Below are 24,320 nucleotides of genomic sequence, written 5' to 3'. Positions count from 1 at the left end.
GGAAGATGTGGGGTAGGTGCAACATAAGACAAAAAAAATAAGAACGATTTTGAGTGAGATGACTGACTGGTGTCTCCAAGTGGACACACACCTCTCCAAATTGTGCACAGTTCCTAAGCAATTTCAATGTACTTCTATGGGTCAAAAAAATAGTCTTCAACTATAAGGTGCTTTTTTTGATCTCTCCTAGCTGTGCCGATGAGGAACTACAGCAAGCACACTTGTAGTTTTTTTTGTTTGGAACACAACTCTGCATCCCTGTTGTTGTTTACGCAGAAACGGGCCATTATATATCATTATCTGGGTCAGGTGGGCATCATTTGAAAGCCTGTTCTATTGCCAATATGACTGGTTAAGTTATAAAATACGATCTTACAGTGTTCTGCTTTCACAAGGCAATTCAGAGAAACAGATGGTAATTTTGGTGAGCAGAGAAAGGTGCTAACACACACACGTCCGTGTTCCGCTGGGATTTTTCTTCACAATAGGCAGACGTCGGCTCACTCTGTTCAGAACAACCCAGGGTATGACCCCATGTCATCTTGTAACTGTACATCAAACATAATGACCATAAAAGTTGACACTGCATATGACATGTTTTATGATATGGAAATGTGAAGTGCACATTTGGACTCGCGGTGGTTTGGATTGCTTGTCTGTCATCAAATATGTATTTACCGTATTTATTATAATCCACGACGTCTCGTCTTTCAACATAAATTGAGTCCTCTTAATTCACAGCATTTCCCTCACTCAGACAACCAAACATTTGCAAAAGTTGCCAAATTCGCAACTTTTGCAATGATGACTAACATATAACTCCTAATATGGTCAATAAAGTTCCCTGCAAAGCCAGAAGAGTTTATGACCTTCATGTTATTTGGTATAGTCACCTTCAGCAGGAAGTGTATCTTCTCTCCGGAAGAGCGTATTTGGGCGTAACACCTCTCCAGCCTGTCAGCCCGGTCGTCCAGGCTGAGAAGGGTGTCTCTCTTGCCCTCCCTTCGGTCATAGAGGGGGCTTGCCAAGGCCCTCATACAGCCCTGGATCTCCTCCACGTGGTCCTTGGTTCTCTGGAGCCTCTTCTCCAGGTCACACACACACTCACGCACTTCCTGGATGTACTCCCAGATACCTGGTCACAAACAGGGGAAGGAAATGGACACAGGTTAAAAGGGCCATCACAGTTTCAAATCTATGTTTGTCAGGAAGTTTTCAGACCTTGAAAGTAAAGTGAAGATGAAACCATGTCCCACAACTTGTGTAGATCCAGCTACTCGCCTCAATCCCTGAAAAAACGTCTGACAAACGTTGAAGAGTAATGTCCCTCTAAGGAAAGCTGGTCAAGGTTGTTACAGTGTTTCCACTGATCTATTCTTAAGCAGGGCACTGAGGCATCCGGTGCTGCCAACCCAACCCTTAGTCTGGTTACCAGCCTGTTTAGTTGTCATTCCACTCCTGCCATGCTAAATAATCTTTACCATATGAAACGGAGTGGAAAGTTAGCTAAATAGACTTGCACCCAGGCTATCCAACTCCATCTTCTACTAAAACCTCAAAGTGAAATGATAGGGAACTGGCTCCACCTACATCTCCCATAAAGCAGGCTCTATATAACACCTTGTCCCCTTTAATTATTCTCCATAACTATCCTAAGTGCATCCAGCACAGTAAGCAGCACCAGAAGTAACATATTGTTTTTGTCTCCATCTGGCCACACACCTCTCCAAAGTGTGTGTGAAGTCATTTCACTGTACTTTAATGGGACAAAAAAAAAGTATTCAACTATAAGGTCCTTTTTTTGATCTCTCCTAGATCTCTCCTAGCCAGAAACAAATAACTTTCTTCTGAAACGCGTCAGTCTATTCTTGTTCTGAGAAATGAAGGCTACTCCATGCGAGAAATTTCCAAGAAACTGAAGATCTCGCACAATGCTGGGTACTACTCCCTTCACAGAACAGCGCAAACTGGCTCTAACCAGAATGGAAAGAGGAGTGGGAGGCTCTGGTGCACAACTGAGCATGAGGACAAGCACATTAGAGTGTATAGTCTGAGAAACAGACGCCTCACAAGTCCTCAACTGGCAGCTTTATTAAATAGTACCCGCAAAACACCAGTCTCAACGTCAACAGTGAAGAGGCAACTCTGGGATGCTGGCCTTCTAGGCAGAGTTCCAGTGTCTGTGTTCTTTTGCCAATCTTAATCTTTTATTGCAACTCTGCCTAGAAGACCAGCATCCCTGAGTCGCCTCTTCACTGTTGACGTTGAGACTGTAGTCATAATGTATGTACTGTATATATATATATATTTTTTTAAACATTTTAGTCATTTAGCAGAAGCTCTTATCCAGACCGAGTTATAGTAGTGAGTGGATACATATTTGTTTGTCTTTTTTGTACTGGTCTGCTGTGGGAATCGTCCAACTTCCCTGCTGTTGCAAGTGCCATGCTCTACCAACTGAGCCACACAGGCTTCTCTACCCTGTCCTTCAGGAAGCTGTGGGTCCTACAGTAGGCACCACCACAACTCTCCCAAACAACACTGTTTGAATCACACTGTATCAATCAATGATTGAAGCACTGTGGCTTAGTCATCTGTTCCAAACACATCTTCTCTCCTGGGGTCTCATGTCATGACATCGCAGTCAGTCCTGTCCCAGAACTGACAAGGATGGAGGGAACATTATGAAATAGGCATGTGAGGAGAATATATGACTTTTGCAGAGTGCCTGGTTACAGTAGAACAGTAGAGTAATGTAGCCAAGCCCAAGTGAGAAGGAAATTGTGGACGGTTTTTGCTCAAGTTGAAACATTAGGGCACCCGTAATGCCCCACTTCCCCCTGTAGTTTTGACCTCTGACCTTGGCTGTTCCAGTTGATGTCCTCCTCTGCCTCTCTGAGATGCATGTCGATGTCTCTGAGCTGACCCTGGACCAGTGGGTGCTCCACCTCCAGAACCGTGCTCACCACCTTGTTGTATCTCCTCACAGTGAGCTCCAGGTTGGCTATGTACTGCCACAGCTGACCCCTGCTAGTGTACACCTGCTCTGCAGTGTCCGGGATGGACTCTGTCTGCCTGGCCTTCAGGTACTTCACCTCTCTCAGGACTGAGACCAACTGGGGGGAGGGAGAGGGGCGAGGTGGGGTTTCAGGGGGAGGAGATAGTAGGAAGGGAAAGAGAGAGGTAGAGAGGGGGAGGAAAAATAACAAGTTCACTGTAGCAACAATGTAATTTACAGTAATGTTGAATACAAGATAATTTCCCCCTAGCAGTACCTGTGGGTTGAAACTGACGGAGTTACGTTTATAGTACCTGTGGGTTGAAATTGACAGAGATGAGGCGGGTAGCTGGGTCTCGGCTGATGAGGGGGAGGTTGAGATTGTACTGGGACTTCTCTCCTACCGTCTCAGTCCATACATCAAACAGCTGACGGGAGTAACTGGGGGAGGTAGTTGGTTATCAAAGCTAATTAGTTTAACTCAACTCTGGACCTCGAAACCAGTTCCACTGCTTTTTTTCCATTGTTCCTCATCTAATCAGGGACTGATTTAGACCTGGGACACCGGGTGAAGGCAACAAATTATCAAGTAGAACAGAAAAACAGCAGGCTCCGGACCTCGTAGGGTCAGAGTTGAATACCCCTGGTTTAGAGAATTAGTTGGTTGAGAGTGTTTCCCAACTCCGGTCCTCGACTACCCCAAACAGCATACGTTTTATTGTAGCCCTGGACAAAAACACCTGATTCAACTTGTCAAGGGCTTGATGATTAGTTGGCAAGTAGAATCAAGTGTGCTTGTCCACAATAAAAAATGTGTACTGTTGGGAGTACTCGAGGACTGGAGTTAAGTTTAGAGAGTAAGTTAGTTGATCAATTAACAAAACAAGTAACACATTCCTATTACACTGTTAATGCTAAACACACTGCTGCAGATTTCAATAAACTGTAATAACAGACATTTGTTTCTCTAATGAGACACTGTATTAAAAAAAAGAATGTTCTTCAGTAACAAACAGAAACATGCAGCGAAAGCGACTAAACCAAAATGAGGATTGAGAACAACACAGACATATCAAATCTAAATGTATTGGTCGCGTACATGAATTTGCAGATGTTATCGCAGGTGCAGCGAAATGCTTGTGTTTTTAGCTCCAACAGCACAGTAATACCTAACTATTTAAAAAAAAGTAAAATAAACAATACACACATTATCCAGAAAAAAAAAGAAAATAAGAAATATCAGAACAAGCATTGTCAGAGACCGGAATATATATATTTATAAACTGGGTGGTTCAAGCCCTGAATACTGATTGGCTGACAGCCGTGGTATATCAGACCATATACCATGGGTATGACAAAACATTTATTTTTACTGCTGGTACCCAGTTTATAATAGCAATAAGGGACCTCTGGGGTTTGTGGTATATGGACAATATAACACACCTCCTCGGGTCTTATTGCTTAAATATAGAGTACCAGTCAAATGTTTGGACACACCTACTCATTCAAGGGTTTTTCTTTCTGTTTTAACTACATTTACATTGTAGAATAGTAGTGAAGAAATCAAAACTATGAAATAACACATGTAGTTACCAAAAAAGTGTTAAACAAATCAACATTTATTTTATATTTGAGATTCTTCAAAGTAGCCACCCATTCCACAAATGACCTTTTCACAAGGCACACCTGTTAATTAAAATGCATTCCAGGTGACTACCTCATAAAGTTGGTTGAGAGAATGCCAAGAGTGTGCAAAGCTGTCATCAAGGCAAAGGGTGGATACTTTGAAGAATCTAAAATATAAAATATATTTTGATTTGTTTAAGCCTTTTTTTGGTTACTACATGATTCCATATGTGTTATTTCATAGTTTTGATGTCTTCACTATTATTCTACAATGTAGAAAATAGTAAAAAATAAAGAAAAACCCCTGAATGAGTAGGTGTGTCCAAACTTTTGACTGGTACTGCATATATTTAGACATATAATGGTGTGTTTTGTATGTAAACAGTATTATAGTGACCAGTGTTCAATGACTTGACTACAGTATAAAGTGAGTAAAAAAGTATGTAAACACTATTAAAGTGACCAGTGTTCTCTATATACAACGGGCAGCAGTCTCTAAGGTGCAGGGTAGAGAGAACAGTGAATGAGGCTAGAGGTGACTGTTTAACAGTCTGATGGCCTGGAGGAAAAAGCTGTATCTCAGTCTGTCGGTCCCGGCTTTGATGCACCTGTACTGTCTCCGCCTTGTAGATCATAGCGGGGTGAACAGGTTCGGGAGGCTGATTTCATTTATTGAATCTCTCACATACACAGGGAGTCTAGTAAAGGAGGAGGAACATACAGTAGGGGACGACTAAACGGATTCATTCACTACAGAGAACAGACAATATGTCAGGCTCCTGGACGGCTGTACAAAATCTGTAAAGAGACTGTTTATGGTGAGGGCTTCAGAGCACTGAGGTCCTTATTGGATTCCTGCTGATGGTTCATCTCCCGAGTTAGACACAGCAGACGCTGAGGCAATCAAACGCCTGGGCTAAAACTATAAATCACAGTGTTTAGTGTTAGCATAATGACCTGTGTGTGTGTGTGTGTGTGTGTGTGTGTGTGTGTGTGTGTGTGTGTTTGAATGCCTTTAATAGCTGACTGGAATAAGTAAGCAGCGCTGCTGATTACAACTGTATAACAAGGTCCCTAAAGTCTGACTGGAGTGAGCAGGGTGCAGGGGACACATGTTGTTCATCGTGGTATTTTAGATTGGGTGCAGGGACAACAATGGAACGCTTGATATTGTACATTTGATGCAACGGAATGTGAGTGGTAATGTGAGTGGTTATGTGAGTGGTAATGTGTGTGGTAATGTGAGTGGTTATGTGAGTTGTAATGTGAGTGGTTATGTGAGTGGTTATGTGAGTGGTAATGTGAGTGGTTATGTGAGTGGTTATGTGTGTGGTAATGTGAGTGGTAATGTGAGTGGTTATGTGAGTGGTAATGTGAGTGGTTATGTGTGTGGTAATGTGAGTGGTAATGTGAGTGGTTATGTGAGTGGTTATGTGAGTGGTAATGTGAGTGGATATGTGAGTGGTTATGTGAGTGGTAATGTGAGTGGTTATGTGAGTGGTAATGTGAGTGGTAATGTGAGTGGTAATGTGAGTGGTAATGTGAGTGGTTATGTGAGTGGTTATGTGAGTGGTAATGTGAGTGGTTATGTGAGTGGTAATGTGAGTGGTTATGTGTGTGGTTATGTGTGTGGTAATGTGAGTGGTAATGTGTGTGGTAATGTGAGTGGTAATGTGGGTGGTAATGTGAGTGGTAATGTGAGTGGCAATGTGAGTGGTTATGTGAGTGGTTATGTGTGTGGTAATGTGAGTGGTAATGTGTGTGGTAATGTGAGTGGTAATGTGTGTGGTAATGTGAGTGGTAATGTGTGTGGTAATATGAGTGGTAATGTGAGTGATAATGTGAGTGGTAATATGAGTGGTAATGTGAGTGATAATGTGAGTGGTAATATGAGTGGTAATGTGAGTGATAATGTGAGTGGTAATATGAGTGGTAATATGAGTGGTAATGTGAGTGATAATGTGAGTGGTAATGTGAGTGGTTATGTGTGTACGTGCGTATATCAAATCAAATGGTATTTGTCACATGCGGCGAATACAAAAAGTGTTGACTTTACAGTGAAACGCGTACTTACGAGCCCTTTTCCAACAGTGCCGTTAAAAAGTAAGGAAATGAACAAATAGATACAACAAGAAAATAGCAACACAATAAAATAACAATAATATGCACACACAAGTACACACACACACACACACACACACACACACACACACACACACACACACACACACACACACACACACACACACACACACACACACACGCACACACACACGCACACACACACACACACACACACACACACACACACACACACAGAGAGAGAGAGAACATAATTGAAACACAATAGAATGCAGGTTCCTATGTTGTACGTGTTGTGTAGGGCCATTGTACACAGGGTATTAGTATGATGACAGAGCATATGAGATTATGAGAGCGCCGTGAACCACACTGCCACAATGGAAACATAAATCACGACTGGAGCTCCATGTCTCCATGCTATATTCCGCTGTGGCCCTGCCTTCCATACACGTAATCCACTACACTGATTTACACTAGAAAAAAATGCTGCATTTCTATAAAGCTTACAGGATTTTCTTTTTAAACGCATTTCAATAGAGTTGTTCAGAAAGTGGTAGCAGAGATAAAATGGAGTTAAAATACCTATCCAGTAACTGCATCATCTCCTCGTACTTCTGTACGGCTCTTTCTCCTGCTGTAGACTCCAGACACCTGAGAAGGAACCACCAAACCCAAAGGCTGAACTTATGCTCAGCTAATACTGGTACAACCACTAGCAGCAGAATCTAAGGGGTAAAGTAGCGATGCGGGGTGAGAGGAGACTCACGGGTGGGTGATGTATCTGAACATGGAGAAGGGGGTCTGGATTCTCTCCTGTAGTTGCTGAGCCCACCTCATACCTCCTGCTACAGCTGGCATGTTCCTATTCACAGGAGTATAACCTGGAGTGATAGAAACACACAGATTGAAGAACGAACTAGAGAGGTAAAGGTTCTGGAGAAACAGTATCATGTGGCAGCAGTGATAACAGTGGCAGGCAAACTAGTAAACGGTCAAACGTTCATCATAGCAAGAGTGTTGATGATTTCTTTACATGTATTACTTTGGTACGAAATTATGATATAAAATGGTGTGAGTTAAAAGCAAGGCGTTTTACCCAGTTCCTCCTGTGTGTGTGTGTGTTTGTTGAAGAGCAGTTTGCAGCAGTCTAGCTCTCTGTCAAACAGGCTGATAAGGAGAGGATATCTGTCCAGAGCATCCGCTGCCACGAGGGGGCGGTCTAACAGGCTGCCAAACATATCCAGCACCTGCAGGGAGGACAGTAGGGTATCAGTGTGTGTGTGTGTGTGTGTGTGTGTGTGTGTGTGTGGTGTGTGTGTGTGTGTGTGGTGTGCCTCTCCTCACCTTGAATGCGTGCTCAAGTCCAGAGGCATCATCGAAGGCCTGGCAGAAAACTGCTCCCAGACGACGGTCTGTATCCTCCACCTTACATCTGAACTCACACACGTCTGCCTCAAACTCCTACATGGAGACACACACACACACAGTCAGGTAGATACTTAGACAGCCCTTTCAAGCCCTTTTTGACAGCGCTTTTAGACAGCCCACAAATAAATTGCTTCACTTCAAATGTGTTTGGCCAATATTAACCATATCTGCTGTTACAGTAGATTATTCTTAACTTAATCTGGGTCCATACAACTGCCCCTTGTTCCCATATTTCTTCTTCATTATAGAGTAACGCAGGGATCATTAACTAGATTCAGCTACGGGCCGATTTCTTCCTCAGTGGATGGTCAGGGGGCCGGAACATAAAAACAAATCATTTGCAAATTGACAGCAAGAAGCCCAAACAGATATAATATTTGACTAAAACATAATCATTTCAAACCTTGCTTAGACTTGTATACAATCACATATATCTCTGCGTGGGAATACTTTGGAACAATCAATTGGAACAGATTTATTTCTGGTATTTCTGGTATTTATTTCTGGTCTTTTATGTCTAACAATTCACAAAAAAAGATATATATGATATGATATATATTTTATATATATATATATATATTTATTTATATATATATATATTATTATTTTTTATTTTTTTGCTCAAAAAACTTCGGGGGCCAAATAAAATCACCCGTGCGCCAAATTCAGTCCGGGGGCTCCCAGTTGGGGAACCCTGCTGTACCGTATTGTTGACGTCGAGGCAGTCATAGGGCTTCTCAGTGAGGACTTTATATGTGTCCAGGAACTCCTGGTGGAGCCACAGGACCTGCTGGCTTAGAGCTCTGCCTCGGATGCCTCCAAACTCCACCTTCTCCAGCTTCAACAGGTCTACTGCTGTCAGGAGGACATCCTACAGACAGGGACAGAGAGGGACAAACACAGAGGAGACCCTGTTAAACATCAAGCATTTAATGTAGTGTATTGGCTGCGGTTATGGTGTTTATGGTAAACAGTAGGCTGGGGCGGTATACAGTATATACCGTATAACAGGGTATTTTGAAATGACGACTGTATGATTTTCATTACCGTCAAAAAAATCAGGGAGGGGGGGACTAATATGTGATTAATAAATTATCTCCAGCTCAGGGCTCCAGCTATGCATTTGGTTTGCTAACTTGCTAGTTAAGTGGCTAGCTTGGATCAATACTTTTCTTTGCTATTTTTGGGGGGTTTGGAAAGAAATAGTGCCCCTTGTGTACACTGCCGGTAATACCGTATATCCTGGTATGGTACAGGAACTGTATGATGGTATGAAAATCTTAATACCGCCCAACCCTAGTACACAGTATGTTTGGCTTACTAATGTGTGTGTTTGGACTGAATAGATATGAATCCTGATATCTGTACAATATTGACGTCGGTAGGGTGTAATTCCACTACTTTTGATCTGTTCAATAAGTTAATGTGTTTCAATATTCCATAAATGTTTCTAAAGGAAATTAAAAAATATATTTAAAAAAAAGAAAGCCCTGTTTTTAATGAATTGATCCTCACCTCAATGGTTTTGACACGGTCGATGAAGCGGTCGAGGCCAGAGAAGACCATGAGTGGGTGGAAGTCCCACGGTCGGACTTCCCTGCCCTTCCTCTGGTACTGGCCCAGGCTGGCCCTCTTCTCCTCATAGGTCAGTCTGAAGGTGTTTAGGATGTCCAGTGAGGTCTGGACCTTCCGCAGGCTCTCAGACACATCTCCCTTTAGCACCTCCTCTGGGCTCAGATACACCCGCGCCTGAGGTGGAGGACAAATCAGAGTTTGTGATGTCAAATGAAGACCCATATCCATAGATATACAGATACAACAATCAAAACAGCAGTTAGCAGTCAAATCCACAACATTCATGTATATTCATGAGACTGTATGAATGTGGTCATGGTCACAGTCCTGTAAGTTGTGTAAGTAAAGCACACACATCAAAACATGAACGTCATTTAAAAACAAAAATAAACGTTGTTTTTCAATGCAACTGGAGAATATGTCGCATTACTGCAAAATTGAGGAAAAGTACTTCATAGAGTTATTACTACCACCAGTATTACATGATTGACTGTATATTCATGTACCTGTTGTATGAGTAGATTGCATGTCTCCTGTAGCAGGACGATAAGGCGTGCTGGGGTGTTGTAGTAGCGTGAGTTGGACCACACCAGACACACAATGTGCATCAGAGGCCCGATCTGACCCTTGACCTCAGGGAACTCCACATTCTCCAGGTCCTCAAAGAGACGCTGCAGTGGACGAAGGTACGTACAAATGTCCTTAGCTTCCTCTAGGGCTGGGGCACACACACAAACACACACACAGGCAGATACAGAATCAGACACACACAAGTTCAAGTTCACTACGTTCTCATACAATAGGACAATCCGGGGTCCCCAGTCCCTTCAGACACAAAGATAGTAGAAAGCTTGCATGGTGTCTTAGTTTTAGTAGCACCTAATGAACACCTCCGATACAGCATTAACATTAGTTGAACCCACAGTGCGGTTTTACTTTATCGCCGATTTGTTAAAACGGGGCTTTAGTTTACCTGCTAGAACGTCCTGTAGCATGTCTTTAAAGGCAGGGTAGTAGCTGCTCTCCATGGCATCCAGCAGCTCTGCCATCTTGGTCACCTTGGAGGACTTGAACTGAGAGTGGATGCACTCCAGGTCTGCATATCTACACAGAGAGGTTAATTGGAGTAGTGACATATACATTCGTTTTTATATGCATACATATCGAGAAAAAACAAACATTTGTTTATATGTGGGTCACTGTTTAAAAAAAACATGCTACTGTTTCCTGCCTACTGAGCACAACGCAGGGCCCTGGCATATAGTGTAGGCCCACTACAGTACTGACCTGCTCCTCCAGAAGTTGATCTCAGTGTGTGGTGTGGGACTCTTTCCCTCCAGCAGAGGCTCAGATGAGTCCTTCTTCAGGACCCCACGAATCTGGTGGCTCCATTCTATCACCACTGACTCAATGGCATGGATGATGCTCTTGTCCACTACATCTCCCCTGTAGGTGGCGATAACATGGGTTAGATAGGGGTTTGAGACTGGGGTTAGGGGTTAGGTCTGGGTTAGGGTTAGGGTAGCCTAAAGATCTGGTGACTCCAGCTGAATCATAAAACATGTTGATATCTATCAAGTCTGGGGAAATACAGGTGTATATGTTATACACGCCTATATACACTGCTCAAAAAATAAAGGGAACACTAAAATAACACATCCTAGATCTGAATGAATGAAATATTCTTATTAAATACTTTTTTCTTTACATAGCTGAATGTGCTGACAACAAAATCACACAAAAATTGTCAATGGAAATCAAATGTATCAACCCATGGAGGTCTGTATTTGGAGTCACACTCAAAATTAAAGTTGAAAACCACACTACAGGCTGATCCAACTTTGATGTAATGTCCTTAAAACAAGTCAAAATGAGGCTCAGTAGTGTGTGTGGCCTCCACGTGCCTGTATGACCTCCCTATAACGCCTGGGCATGCTCCTGATGAGGTGACAGATGGTCTCCTGAGGGATCTCCTCCCAGACCTGGACTAAAGCATCCGCCAACTCCTGGACAGTCTGTGGAGCGAGACATGATGTCCCAGATGTGCTCAATTGGATTCAGGTCTGGGGAACAGGCGGTCCATAGCATCAATGCCTTCCTCTTGCAGGAACTGCTGACACACTCCAGCCACATGAGGTCTAGCATTGTCTTGCATTAGGAGGAACCCGGGGCCAACCGCACCAGCATATGGTCTCACAAGGGGTCTGAGGATCTCATCTCGGTACCTAATAGCAGTCAGGCTACCTCTGGCGAGCACATGGAGGGCTGTGCGGCCCCCCAAAGAAATGCCACCCCACACCATGACTGACCCACCGCCAAACCGGTCATGCTGGAGGATGTTGCAGGCAGCAGAACATTCTCCACGGCGTTTCCAGACTGTCACGTCTGTCACATGTGCTCAGTGTGAACCTGATTTCTGGCCTGCTGGAGGTCATTTTGCAGGGCTCTGGCAGTGCTCCTCCTTGCACAAAGGTGGAGGTAGCGGTCCTGCTGCTGGGTTGTTGCCCTCCTACGGCCTCCTCCACGTCTCCTGATGTACTGGCCTGTCTCCTGGTAGCGCCTCCATGCTCTGGACACTACGCTGACAGACACAGCAAACCTTCTTGCTACAGCTCGCATTGATGTGCCATCCTGGATGAGCTGCACTACCTGAGCCACTTGTGTGGGTTGTAGACTCCGTCTCATGCTACCACTAGAGTGAAAGCACCGCCAGCATTCAAAAGTGACCAAAACATCAGCCAGGAAGCATAGGAACTGAGAAGTGGTCTGTGGTTACCACCTGCAGAACCACTCCTTTATTGGGGGTGTCTTGCTAATTGCCTATAATTTCCACCTGTTGTCTATTCCATTTGCACAACAGCATGTGAAATGTATTGTCAATCAGTGTTGCTTCCTAAGTGGACAGTTTGATTTCACAGAAGTGTGATTGACTTGGAGTTACATTGTGTTGTTTAAGTGTTCCCTTTATTTTTTTGAGCAGTGTATTTGAACACTAATGTTATTACATGTTATAATGCATAACCCTACTGTGTTGTAATGTCCTGTTATAATATGAGACTGCCGGTCATTTAGGTTACCTCTTGTCCCTCTCCAAGGCAGCCTGCTCTACTCTCTCTGCCCCAGGTGGTAAAGGCAGCAGAGTCTTGCCTTTCACTTGGCCAGACACCACAAACACATTGGTCTTCAGGGAATGAACATGGCGCTGAATGTCCTGGGATACCACCTGAGGCCATTCACTGTGGTTCCTGCCGTTGGACAGCAATGGGACCACAACCTGAAAGGCATAAGGGGGAGAATAAGTATAACATCAACTTTATCACAGTAAAGAGTATTACAAAATAATGTATAACAATAATAGCTATTATTCACTTATTTCCAGTTGTGTAAAGTACTTAAGTAAAAATACTTTAAAGTACTACTTAAGTCGTTTTTTAGGTATCTGTACTTTACTTGACTATTTATTTATATGTTGGACTACTTTTACTTTTACTTCACTACATTCCTAAAGAAAATAATGTACTTTTTACTCCATACATTTTCCCTGACACCCAAGTACTCGTTACCCAAGTACTCGTTACATTCTGAATGCTTAGTAGGACAAGAAAATGGTCCAGTTCACTCAGAGAACATCCCTGGTCATCCCTACTGCCTCTGACCTGGAGGACTCACTAAACACAAATGCTTCGTTTGTAAATGATGTCTGAGTGTTGTAGTGTGCCCTGGCTATCCACTGGTAAATAATAATAAAAAACAAGTTAATTGTGCTGTACGATTTGATTATTATAAGCAATTTGAAATGATTTATACTTTTACTTTTACTTTTGATACATAAGTATATTTTGGCAATTACATTTACTTTTCATACGTAAGTATTTTTCTGGGTGACTTTCATTTTTACTTGAGATATGTTCTATGAAGTTATCTTTACCTTTACTCAAGTATGACAATTGGGTACTTATTCCACCACTGCTCAACTCATTACCTAAAAATAATATGAGATGCCTATGTAAAGTATTGTCGTTGATTATAGTTAAATTGTTTGTAACATACACACACACACCTGTTATAGGTGAGCTGTCCTGCGCAGTGAGCATTGCTTTAATTCTTACCTCCTCCACTAGTGCAGAAAACTGGTCAAGCGGCGCGTAGGACAAGTCTCCATATACCAAATTACTTTTCATTGAGTCAGGGGTTAGAGCTGTTTTGCTTCTTTTGACGAAGTAAACACCCTTGTTTTTAACGGTCGCTGGAAACCCGATAGTGGGCAGCAAGTGGCCAGCTGCATTCAGAGACACGACCAGTGTCATTTGGTCGGGTTTGTCCAAGAACTCTTGAATAACTTGCTTGTTGTCATCGGTGGAAATACATTTTTGCCACCGGTCTTGCTTCAGTTTTAGAGTTTTTAACACGTATTTCTCTATGAATTCGAATCTCCTGTCCTCTGCCGGAGAATCTTCCATTCTTGCCCTGTTCTACTATCCTCCTCGGCTTTTCAGCCCACTGCCACAGTGACCCGGTGGCGTGAGGGGGTTTGTGTATAAAGTGATTGTGTTCTGGCCTCCATAGTAACGCTGTGTTTGCATTAATGAACCATCCGTTGCTTGGGGAACAAAAGCTACCCCCTGGCTCTGACCCATGTCATTCTTCCAGATAGGTTAACTAGGTAACTAGTCGCGCTTTCTGTTTGTGTGCCGACTTCTCAAGACAGAGGAGAATATTAACTTTAGTCTACATGAGAAGCACTGCAACAGGTGATACACTTTGGCAACACGTTGTGCGCAAAAGGAAACATGCAGGGTAGCCTACCACCACACCATTTCAAGGAAAATAATTTCAGTAACAAATCGTAGGCCTTGTATTAGGCTATCCCACATTTTTGCGTATAATGTTGAGCAAGACGCCATAGACGGACCATTTATCTTATCCCAAATACAGAAACATGCAATTGCCAATACCTGCCACAAAGTGGCGCCAGTGCAGTACAAACAGCTACCCTAGTCAACCTCATCCAACCACTCCAGTGACCTCTATTTAAGGGTAAGGCCCGGTCCTAACCAATAGCTGACCCTAATAAAGCATGACCTTTTTTGGGAACTTTATTGAGGTTTTACGTTTCTATTTACTTTTGACGTATAAAGCACATCAAGCAATCCTATCTCCTTGTGAAAATAGTATGAACATAACATTTTGAAGCTTGAAAGACTGATAAATCTAAAAGCAAACGGGACATAAAAGCATTGGCCATAAACACTAAATATTGCACTACTACTTCATTCATTATACAGTATCTGAGATGTACTTTCTCTGTTCCTGATTAAAAAGATCCAACCACCAATGAACAGTTTGTGTTTTTCCATCTATTCTGTCACGTACAGTAAATATCAGCAATCCTAACATCATGATGATACATATGTCAAATCTGGCAAAGGAAAGCAGGACGTGTTTATTATCATTCAGGGTTCTGATGTGGGGATGAAATAAAGGCATTATCAGCAGCATAATATCAAATATTTGTCTTTGTCCTCTTTTGTCCACTTTCAAAGGGATAAGTGAACTCTGAGTAAACAGCGTAGACCTCCATAGGAGAGAAAGGGGGAGGGAGAGAGAGTGTCTGTGTGTGTGTGTGTCTGCGTAAGTGTGGGTGAGTGTGTCTGAGCGAGTGTGTGTATGTGTTTGTGTGCCGGGAACCCAGTGTATGTGAGTGCCCGGAACCCATCGAGCAAGGAGTCTCAGTTCGTCTCCCTCTTTGAAGATTAGCATGACAGACCAAAGGCAACAACCAGACCAGCCCAGGGTCCGGCTTTCCATTCCACAATCAAAGAGGGTCTTCGTCACTGATACAAGAGGGCTGTTGTTAACAGCTAGCCGGGTGGCTATCTGTTCGCATGGTTATGTACACTACCACAGATGCCTTTGTGTCTGAGCCACTGTGGGATTATTCATCTTCACAAAATAAACAAATAAAGATGACAGGCATCCACATATAGGATTATTTACTTTTATTTTATTAGTCCCAAAGCACATTAAGCATATAATAACTGATTGATAATAACTGTTGATATAAATGGGTACACACTGCCATGTTACAACCCTCAGCTAGCTACAAGCCTCAACTAAAAAGCAGTACAGAAAAAAACTAAGAAGTGAAAATATAGGGGTATGATCCTATACCTGAGAATAAACCCATCTCCTAAATCTGTTTACTCTGCCCCATCAGACCTGACTTTACCCTGCTACGTTCACCCGATAATGGCATCATATCAAACATAGTAGAAAGGTATAAAAATATATTTATGGCCTCGTTAACATTCTTTGGTTTAGCATCAGATGTTTGGTGGTCCTTCTCTCTATTTCCTTTTCCTTTCCTGCTTTCAGATGTGTGTAAGACCTTTGTTTAGGAAGAGAGTACAATTGAAATTGATGAGAGAGAGGGAGCAACCTTGATCTTTGCACTGTACCATATGTAACATAGTTTTGTGGTGATATTATGCCATTATATAATTAAGCAAAAAGGCCCAAGGGGGTGTAGTATATGGCCAATATAAATTGGCTAATGGCTGTTCTTAAGCACGATGCAACACAGAGTGCCTGGATACAGGCCTTATCCGTGGTATATTGGCCATATACCACAAAGCCCTTGGGCCTTATTGCTTAATAATATAAAGGCATAATATAATCGGGTTACCAAAGTAATTAGAGCAGTAAAAATACATGTTTTGTCACACACGTGGTATACGGTCTGACATACCACAGCTGTCAGCCAATCAGCATTCAGGACTCGTACCACCCAGTTTATAATATACAGTAACCTAACGTACAAGTAAAGAGTGACATGAGTGACTACAGACTTTAAAACAATTCTACAATTTCCATTTCTTTTGCGAATAAATTAACATCCAAACACAATAATATTACTTATGTTTCAAATTTCTTAGATGTACCAATATATTGACACATTGATTTATTGTGGATATCACACCAACGGTTGGGATTACCATGAATCCTCCCACTAACTAGACCAGTGAGATGAGGAGGAGACCCAGCAGAAGAGGGAGAGAACTCAGACTCATCCCCATGGCTTTGTTACACAGACTCCCCTTGCAGCAGTTGAGGTTCGTCTGGTTAGGCATCTCAGACCAGAGGCATGAGTCACTGGAGGCACAGCCTCCATAAATGGTGACTTTGCCCCCATCAGGAGTGAGCTCTGGCAACATGCAAAACAAAAAAAAAGACTCTAAAACATCTCTGTTGTCAATGTCTCTTTGGAACTCTAGAAATTAAGTAATGAAATAATTCAAACGTGTCACGTCTCATGCGGTTTCATGCCAGTGAAAATGAACTCACGTTTATATTTGAAGCAGTGGTCTTCAATTCCAACGCATTGCAAAACTTCATAAGTACCATTCACCCAGGTGTGACATTGTAGTTTATTGGGCTTGTCACTGAGGGCTGCCCAGATCACAGATGAACAACCATGTCATTAAATAACAACCTACGCAAACTAATAAATATCAAGCGTTGCTTTTCTCAAACTAGACCATCAATGGAGAGCTGAGAGCTTGTACATTTGACAAGATGGGTGTTCTTACCAGGGAGGGTGTCTATGTTGCAGCCTGTCGTGTTGCAGCAAAACGAGGATTGGGAGGCTTGTGAGTATCCGTTGTTCATTGACAGTTCTGTTACTTTATCCATGAAGTAACAGTTTTCGGCTACATACGTACAACCCTTAGATACTCTGATGGAATCTGAATTTGATGAAGAGAGGAGAGGTTCAAAATCATTCACAATGCAAACTGTAACAATGGTGCAATTGTACATTTGAAATATAAAATAGAAACATATTGGGGGAAAAATACTTCAATGTGCAATGAGTCTGAAATGTATTTTACAACCCATTATTACAAGAACAGACTCAACTCCATACTTACCTGAAGGATATTCTATGCGTGTTAAGGTGGAACATACTGCCTTCACACAGTTCTTTAATACTGTTGTCCGACATTTTTCATCCTCAGGCTCACAGGTGTAGCAATCGAGCATGTCAGCTAGAAACCAAAGCATCCAAGATTACGGAAAAAAAAGAAACGTGTATATATCAATAGCGGCCGATCGTTAAACAAACAATGAACTAAACTCATCAATTGCGATCGTCATCGTGTCGCTATACATCAAATCAAACATAACGTCTGTATGTCAAAATAAGGTGTATGTCAGAACCAATCTACGTGGATTCAGTAAGTCACCTGTGTAGAACAGCGTGAAGGCGCAGGAGATTGTCAGGATGAGCTTCATCGTGGATAGATAGACCGCTACGAGGTACAAATGAACTGAGCTCCTTACAAGTACAGCTGTCTTTCAAGAGTCTTTCAACCGTTTCACATCATTTACTGAGAGTTCAGCCTATTCAAACCGTTTCTTATCCACATAAGTTAATCATTCATTTCCCAAATCCCCCAAATGTATCAGGTACAGTATTGTTATAATGTGACATTTATCTCCATATTTCCAAGGGCTGTAGAATGGTTGGTTTATCATAGCAGACACAAAGGTCTGCCAAACAAAATATACAACATTTGCTCAACACATTTGCTGCTGACACTGCGTCCTTTTTGTGTGAATGTCACCGTTGCATTTCTTTATGTGCTCACAGTAAGGTCAAACTGGAACAAATCATGCTCACAGTAAGGTCAAACTGGAACAAATCATGCTCACAGTAAGGTCAAACTGGAACAGATCATGCTCACAGTAAGGTCAAACTGGAACAAATCATGCTCACAGTAAGGTCAAACTGGAACAGATCATGCTCACAGTAAGGTCAAACTGGAACAAATCATGCTCACAGTAAGGTCAAACTGGAACAGATCATGCTCACAGTAAGGTCAAACTGGAACAAATCATGCTCACAGTAAGGTCAAACTGGAACAAATCATGCTCACAGTAAGGTCAAACTGGAACAAATCATGCTCACAGTAAGGTCAAACTGGAACAAATCATGATCACAGTAAGGTCAAACTGGAACAAATCATGCTCACAGTAAGGTCAAACTGGAACAAATCATGATCACAGTAAGGTCAAACTGGAACAAATCATGCTCACAGTAAGGTCAAACTGGAACAAATCATGTTTTTTTATCATTCATATAGACTGTATTTTCACAATGGTCAATTACTTGATCCACACTGAGTGTACTAAGTGTACAAAACATTAGGAACACCTTCCTAATATTAAGTTGCACCCCTTTTTTCCCTCAGAAAAGCCTAAATTCATCGGATATGGACTCTACAAGGTGTCGAAAGCATTCTACAGGGATGCCGGCCCATGTTGACTCCAATTCTTCCCACAGTTGTGTCAAGTTGCCTGGATGTCCTTTGGGTGGTGGACCATTCTTGATAAACACGGAAAACGGTTGAACGTGACTACTACCATACCCCGGTTCAAGAGCACTTCAATATTTTGCCTTGCCCATTCACCCGCTGAATGACACACATACACAATCGATATCTCAATTTTCTCAAGGCTTAAAAATCCTCCCTTTAAACCTGTCTCCTCCTCTTCATTAAAGTGACATCAGTAAAGGAGCACAGCTTTCCCTGGATTCACCTGGTCAGTCTATGTCACGGAAAAAGGGTGAAGGTGTTTGTAATGTTTTGTAGACTCAGTGTACAGTTTGCCCAGGACGCTGCTCCAGACTCCAGACAGACACACCTGTGGAGTCAAGCCCTCTCAGGACACACTCCCTCATTCTGGTACGAATAAAACACGTTTTTTAAACATTTTTTTTATAGTTTATTTATTATTAGGACCTCTCTTAGCCCACCAATGGCTAGTCTTCCCGAGAGTACTTTAAAAAGTAGAAATCGTACAGAAAATGTCGAACAAACATAAACACATATTTTGGAGACCCACGTTGTTATTAAATGCACATAGCGTGGATTACCCCCATCACTATGGTTCCAGTTCCGACCTGAGTTAAGCGCATAAATGGAACTCTAATTCCCTTTGTATACACTTTTCTCTCTATACAGTATGTATTCTGACCTTGAACTTAAGCATGAGAATAGACTTCATTTCCCAATATTTCCACCACTTTTATGCACAAGGAAACCATGAATAAGGTGTAGCGATCCTGCCGGTTCCAAGTGAGAAAAAAACATCTACTTCATTCTTCTCCGAAAGAAGTAATACCTTTCTCTATGCACAGTGATTTGCAACTTGATAAGAGCTATTGATAAGCGATAGTTCAATGAGTAATCCGTTTGGATAAGGGAATTGTAAATATAAATGACACGTGTTTTAGATATCGATGTATTTGACCTCATAAATCGCTGAAACCAGCCATATGGCAGCAAACTGAAGCATATCAACATATCCCACAGTAGTTTATGAAATGCGGACCCATTATGCAGAATTTAAATTGTACAGCCTTTTAACTTGCAAGGATGGACACTCTTAAATGTCTTAATTATAGGCTACCCCGACTTTCTCTGTTCCCTATTTCTATCATGTTAAATACCACTATCAGTATCGACCATCAGTAGGCCTAATAACCATATATATTCAACTGGCAGTTTACTGTTGGTTCCCTTCAGTTTGTATAGTCTACATTATCATTTCATTTCATTGGATTGTTTCATTTACCTTCATTTGCTTCCTCTGGAAACATCGTCACGGACATGTGGTTGTTGCTGAGGATCATTTGTAACAGTTGATAATGTGAAAAAAAAGACATGTAACCCTATACTTGACACCCAGAGTCATAACATCTTATGACACAGTCATAACCATGTCATAATATGTCATAACAGCTGATTTAACGTGTCATAACCTGCCATAATATGGTCATAACACTATCATGACCCATATGTTTACACCTGTTGTGATATGTGTTATTTTGTGGCTGGTTATAACACCTACATAAGCTTAATAAACTTCATCTTCATAAACTTCATCTACACTGATTGAAGTGGATTGATTTAACAGGTGACATCAATAAGGGATCATAGCTTTCCCCTGGATTCATCTGGTCAGTCTGTCATGGAAAGAGCAGGTATTCCTAATGTTTTATACATTCAGTGTCTTTTGTGCATAAAGGCTCTCCAAAACCTGTTTTGTTATGATTCATAATCTACAAGATCAGAGTATTTTTACATTTACCAGTTGGTGTTGAAATTGTAATGAATATGCACCTATTTAGATGGCTTTCCCTCATTGATTCCTATTTTCTGAACCCATTCTCTCAATGTACTCTAGTCTGTCCACAAAATTCAACTTAAAGGTACACCATAAAGACACCCTGTGCAGAAATCACTCCGCCATTTGCTGGTTTGCAAAAAATCAAATAGTTCTCGGAATTTCAGTTAATGTGACATAACAAGCAGTCATTGTGTAGATAATCATTGTACCATCTAAACCGCTGTGAAATATATTTTCCAGAATCAAAGATATTGCATATTCAGCAGTTTGAAAGTGGTGTACAAAACCAAACATAAATGATGCAAAAATGGAACTTCAGAACGGGAAGCATAGAAATAGTACACATAGAACAGATCTGTGATGTTAAAATCATATCCCACTACAGAGTAGAGTGCCAAATTAAAGATATTAAAACGGCCTACTTTTTACTATTTATTTTAAAAGCCTTATACAAATCATCAAACTTCCTAACTCCTACGAACAAATTAACCTCCAACGTTTCCTGATCTTGTGGACACACATCACTCTTAACGGTTGGGATTACCATGAATCCTCCCACTAACTAGACCAGTGAGATGAGGAGGAGACCCAGCAGAAGAGGGAGAGAGCTCAGTCCAATCCCCGTGGCTTTGTTACAGAGACTCCCTTTACAACAGTTGAAGTTGGGCGCAGAGGGGGATGTCTCGGGCCAGCGGCATACATCAACGGAGGCACAGCCCAGGTGTCGTCCATCATTACCTCCATCACCAGCGAGCACTGGCAACATGAAAAACACAACAAAAATCATTAGAGCAAACGTTAAATACTTTCCGAGGGATTTCATGCCACTGAAAATGAACTACCTGTATATTTGAAGCAGTGGTCTTCAACTCCAACACATTGTACAACTGTGTTGCAGACTTGATCCCCTTTACTCTTGCAGGTGTAACATTGTAGTTTATTGGGCTTGTCACTGAGCACTGTACCACAGGTGAAAAAGAAAAAATGACAGTATCCTGTAAAGCAAGTCCTTAATTAAACCTACATATTTTAAACTAAATATCAAGAACTTGATTGATCAATTATTTGATTAGAATCGGTTGGAGTGTTTGACATAATGGCTGTGCTTGTGTTGTCTCTCAGATGTGTGGCCTTATACATGCTTCAGATGTCATGTCACTGTTCTGTCCTTTATTAAAATAAGATGACTTTATTGGTCAAATCAAGTGGTCCAACCGACATGTGCCGTCCACTTATAAACAAACCCCTCCGAAAGACATACTGAAAATACACGTACATGTTTTGGAGAGGTGCGGGGGGCTGCCACAGTGGTGGAGCTTGGTTTTGATACCAGCAACCCTCCGGTTGCCAGCCCACTTCCTGCCAACACTCCTAGGTTACCTGCAGCTCTATATCAGTAGTAGTCTCCACTCATCAGGCACTGACAATGCATAGGGACATTGACAATGCATTGCATTTTCCTAATGCAAAAGAGCCTTCAACCACACTGTAAACTCACAGTGTGATCTTGCTGAAAACTTTTCTTTCTTCAATGTGTGTTATAAGGAGGTGAGTTTAGTGAACTCTTTATAATGCACATTGTTGAAGAAAATTATCCAATTAAATCACGCTGCCAGGTTATAATGAGGTTCATGGTACGTTTTTCACTATGCACAATGTTAAACTAAGAAAATGTTGCCCGTAGTGTTTCTATGAAATACTGAAACCAGGTCACCAGTGTGATTCTGAGAGAACTGAAGAAATGAGAAACGTTATGATGTATGAGCTTACCTGGGAGAGTATTCTTGTTGCAGCCGTCCGTGCTGCAGCAGTACGCGGCGTTGGAAGTGTGTGTGTATCCACCACTGATTGATGTTCTTGTTGTTGCGTCCATGAATACACAGGTTTCCTCTCTCGTTGTGCAATCCTTAGAGACCCTGGTCCCTGACGGGGAGTAAAAATGACTTCACAGTGACTTTAAAGTGAAAGGGCCCCGAGTTTCTTCTGTCCAGGGGGGGGAAGAAAAAAAAAAAAAAAAAAAATCGGGACCATATTTATGTAATCAGCCTGGAATTTATTGCAACCATTCATTACAAGAACAGACTCAACTCCAAACCAGACTTACCTAAATCACCAAATACAGTTGTCCTAGTGGAACACACCTCTCCCCCAGAACACATCTCCAACGTTGCTTCGCTGCACTCATCAGACTCGCAAGTGTAGCACTGTAGTGCGTCTGCTACTGAAGAACACACCAGATCACAGGAATAAAGTCACAAAACATCTAAACATTGATCAAACGCACTAACTAATAATTAACAGACTAAACTTGCATACCAACTGCTACCGTATGTGGAAATAAGGTGAACATATTGACATTTTGGCTCCAATAACAGATTGGAACCAAACAACACCATTTGAAAGGTTACCTGTGTAGAACAATGTAAAGGTGAAGGAGATTCTCAGGATTAGCTTCATCTTGGATAGCTATGCAGTAAAAAAATAACTGGAAGATGGAAGTGGTTCTGTTCAAGAACTCAAATGTGAGTAGAAGTGAGTGACAAACACGCAGAGTACTGTATGAAATTCAAACAAAAATGTACTCACTTTCTACCATCTATCTTACAGTCCTTAGGCCCTATGTCCATGTTAATAAAATATTTTTATCAACTACTACAAATCATTATAATACTATAGGCTTACCCTTGTGAAACTGTTCTCACTGATGTAAACTCCAGGCCTCTCAAGATAAAGGTCCACTTATTGTTGAACAAGCAAGAGAAAGGAAATGTGACTTCCTTGGGCATGAAATCTTGCAGCTCGATCTCTGCACCCTCCTCCTAACAGTTTTTAAACAACACTCAAAGGTCATACACAGTAAAGGTTACAAAGTCAAAATACATGTATCATAAAATAAAGAACATACAGTACAATTCCTACATCTATCTTCCTATGCAATGCACTCCCATTCCTGAGTTTCAAGTAAAACATGTAAATAATCCAGTGTTCAACTCAAATGTTTCGGCATCTTATAGCTTGGATGGTGGCCAAATTGATCGTGCCCCTGCTCATAAATATCTCAGAATTTGGATACACGACAAGTTGTCTTTAAAGAAAAGCACATTCAGTCGATGAGTTACCTAAGAAGCTGATAATAAAAATGGGCTTCTTGTGTAGAAATACTATTGCTTAATAGTAGAAAGCAGATCCTTCTGTCAAAGTTCCTACCGGTCTTAGACTATGGTGACATCATCTATTGTGGCCAGTGGTGGAAAAAGTACCCAGTTGTCATACTTGAATAAAAGTAAAGATAATAAAATGACTCAAGTACAAGTGAAAGTCACCCAGTAAAATACTACTTGAGTAAAAGTCTGAAAATATTTGGTTTTAAATCTACTTAAGTACCAAAAGGAAATGTAATTGCTAAAATATACTTAAG

The 24,320-nt window shown here is 41.6% G+C and overlaps 3 protein-coding genes across 11 annotated transcripts in view; all 3 read right to left on the bottom strand.

The window, feature by feature from the left end:
- dnah9 (dynein, axonemal, heavy chain 9) overlaps positions 1-14,225 on the bottom strand; it is a 119,895-nt gene extending 105,670 nt beyond the window's left edge. The window contains exons 1-14 of the mRNA XM_036955698.1: positions 13,819-14,225; positions 12,787-12,983; positions 10,997-11,155; positions 10,683-10,813; positions 10,216-10,427; positions 9,650-9,883; positions 8,838-9,005; positions 8,051-8,167; positions 7,803-7,953; positions 7,473-7,587; positions 7,289-7,357; positions 3,313-3,439; positions 2,861-3,116; positions 894-1,135 (exon numbers count right to left, since the gene is read on the bottom strand). Of these exons, the coding sequence (XP_036811593.1) occupies positions 894-1,135; positions 2,861-3,116; positions 3,313-3,439; positions 7,289-7,357; positions 7,473-7,587; positions 7,803-7,953; positions 8,051-8,167; positions 8,838-9,005; positions 9,650-9,883; positions 10,216-10,427; positions 10,683-10,813; positions 10,997-11,155; positions 12,787-12,983; positions 13,819-14,169 (2,529 nt within the window). The 5' untranslated portion in view covers positions 14,170-14,225. The remainder of the gene's footprint in view (positions 1-893; positions 1,136-2,860; positions 3,117-3,312; positions 3,440-7,288; positions 7,358-7,472; positions 7,588-7,802; positions 7,954-8,050; positions 8,168-8,837; positions 9,006-9,649; positions 9,884-10,215; positions 10,428-10,682; positions 10,814-10,996; positions 11,156-12,786; positions 12,984-13,818) is intronic.
- Positions 14,226-15,693: 1,468 nt separating this feature from the next.
- Positions 15,694-18,136, bottom strand: LOC110498895 (urokinase plasminogen activator surface receptor). The gene is made up of 5 exons (XM_021575583.2): positions 17,953-18,136; positions 17,638-17,754; positions 17,299-17,454; positions 17,054-17,158; positions 15,694-16,913 (listed from the first exon to the last, which is right to left on the bottom strand). Exons 1-5 carry the CDS (start codon positions 17,999-18,001, stop codon positions 16,723-16,725), a joined length of 618 nt encoding a protein of 205 aa, XP_021431258.1. The 5' UTR covers positions 18,002-18,136; the 3' UTR covers positions 15,694-16,722.
- Positions 18,137-21,321: 3,185 nt separating this feature from the next.
- LOC110498894 (urokinase plasminogen activator surface receptor) lies at positions 21,322-23,754 on the bottom strand. Of its 9 annotated transcripts, none has more exons than XM_036955697.1 (6): positions 23,585-23,754; positions 23,311-23,417; positions 23,007-23,120; positions 22,673-22,825; positions 21,745-21,861; positions 21,322-21,658 (listed from the first exon to the last, which is right to left on the bottom strand). In XM_036955697.1, exons 2-6 carry the CDS (start codon positions 23,357-23,359, stop codon positions 21,465-21,467), a joined length of 627 nt encoding a protein of 208 aa, XP_036811592.1. In that variant the 5' UTR covers positions 23,360-23,417; positions 23,585-23,754; the 3' UTR covers positions 21,322-21,464. The 9 variants fall into 9 exon arrangements, with proteins under 9 accessions (XP_036811592.1, XP_021431255.1, XP_021431256.1 ...); XM_021575580.2 differs by having other exon boundaries at positions 23,311-23,387; XM_021575581.2 differs by having other exon boundaries at positions 23,311-23,368.
- Between the last annotated feature and the right edge of the window lie 566 nt (positions 23,755-24,320).

This window comes from Oncorhynchus mykiss, chromosome 20, assembly GCF_013265735.2.
Source record: "Oncorhynchus mykiss isolate Arlee chromosome 20, USDA_OmykA_1.1, whole genome shotgun sequence".
Taxonomy (NCBI): Eukaryota; Metazoa; Chordata; class Actinopteri; order Salmoniformes; family Salmonidae; genus Oncorhynchus; species Oncorhynchus mykiss.
This window is presented reverse-complemented; position numbering and strand designations above follow the sequence as displayed.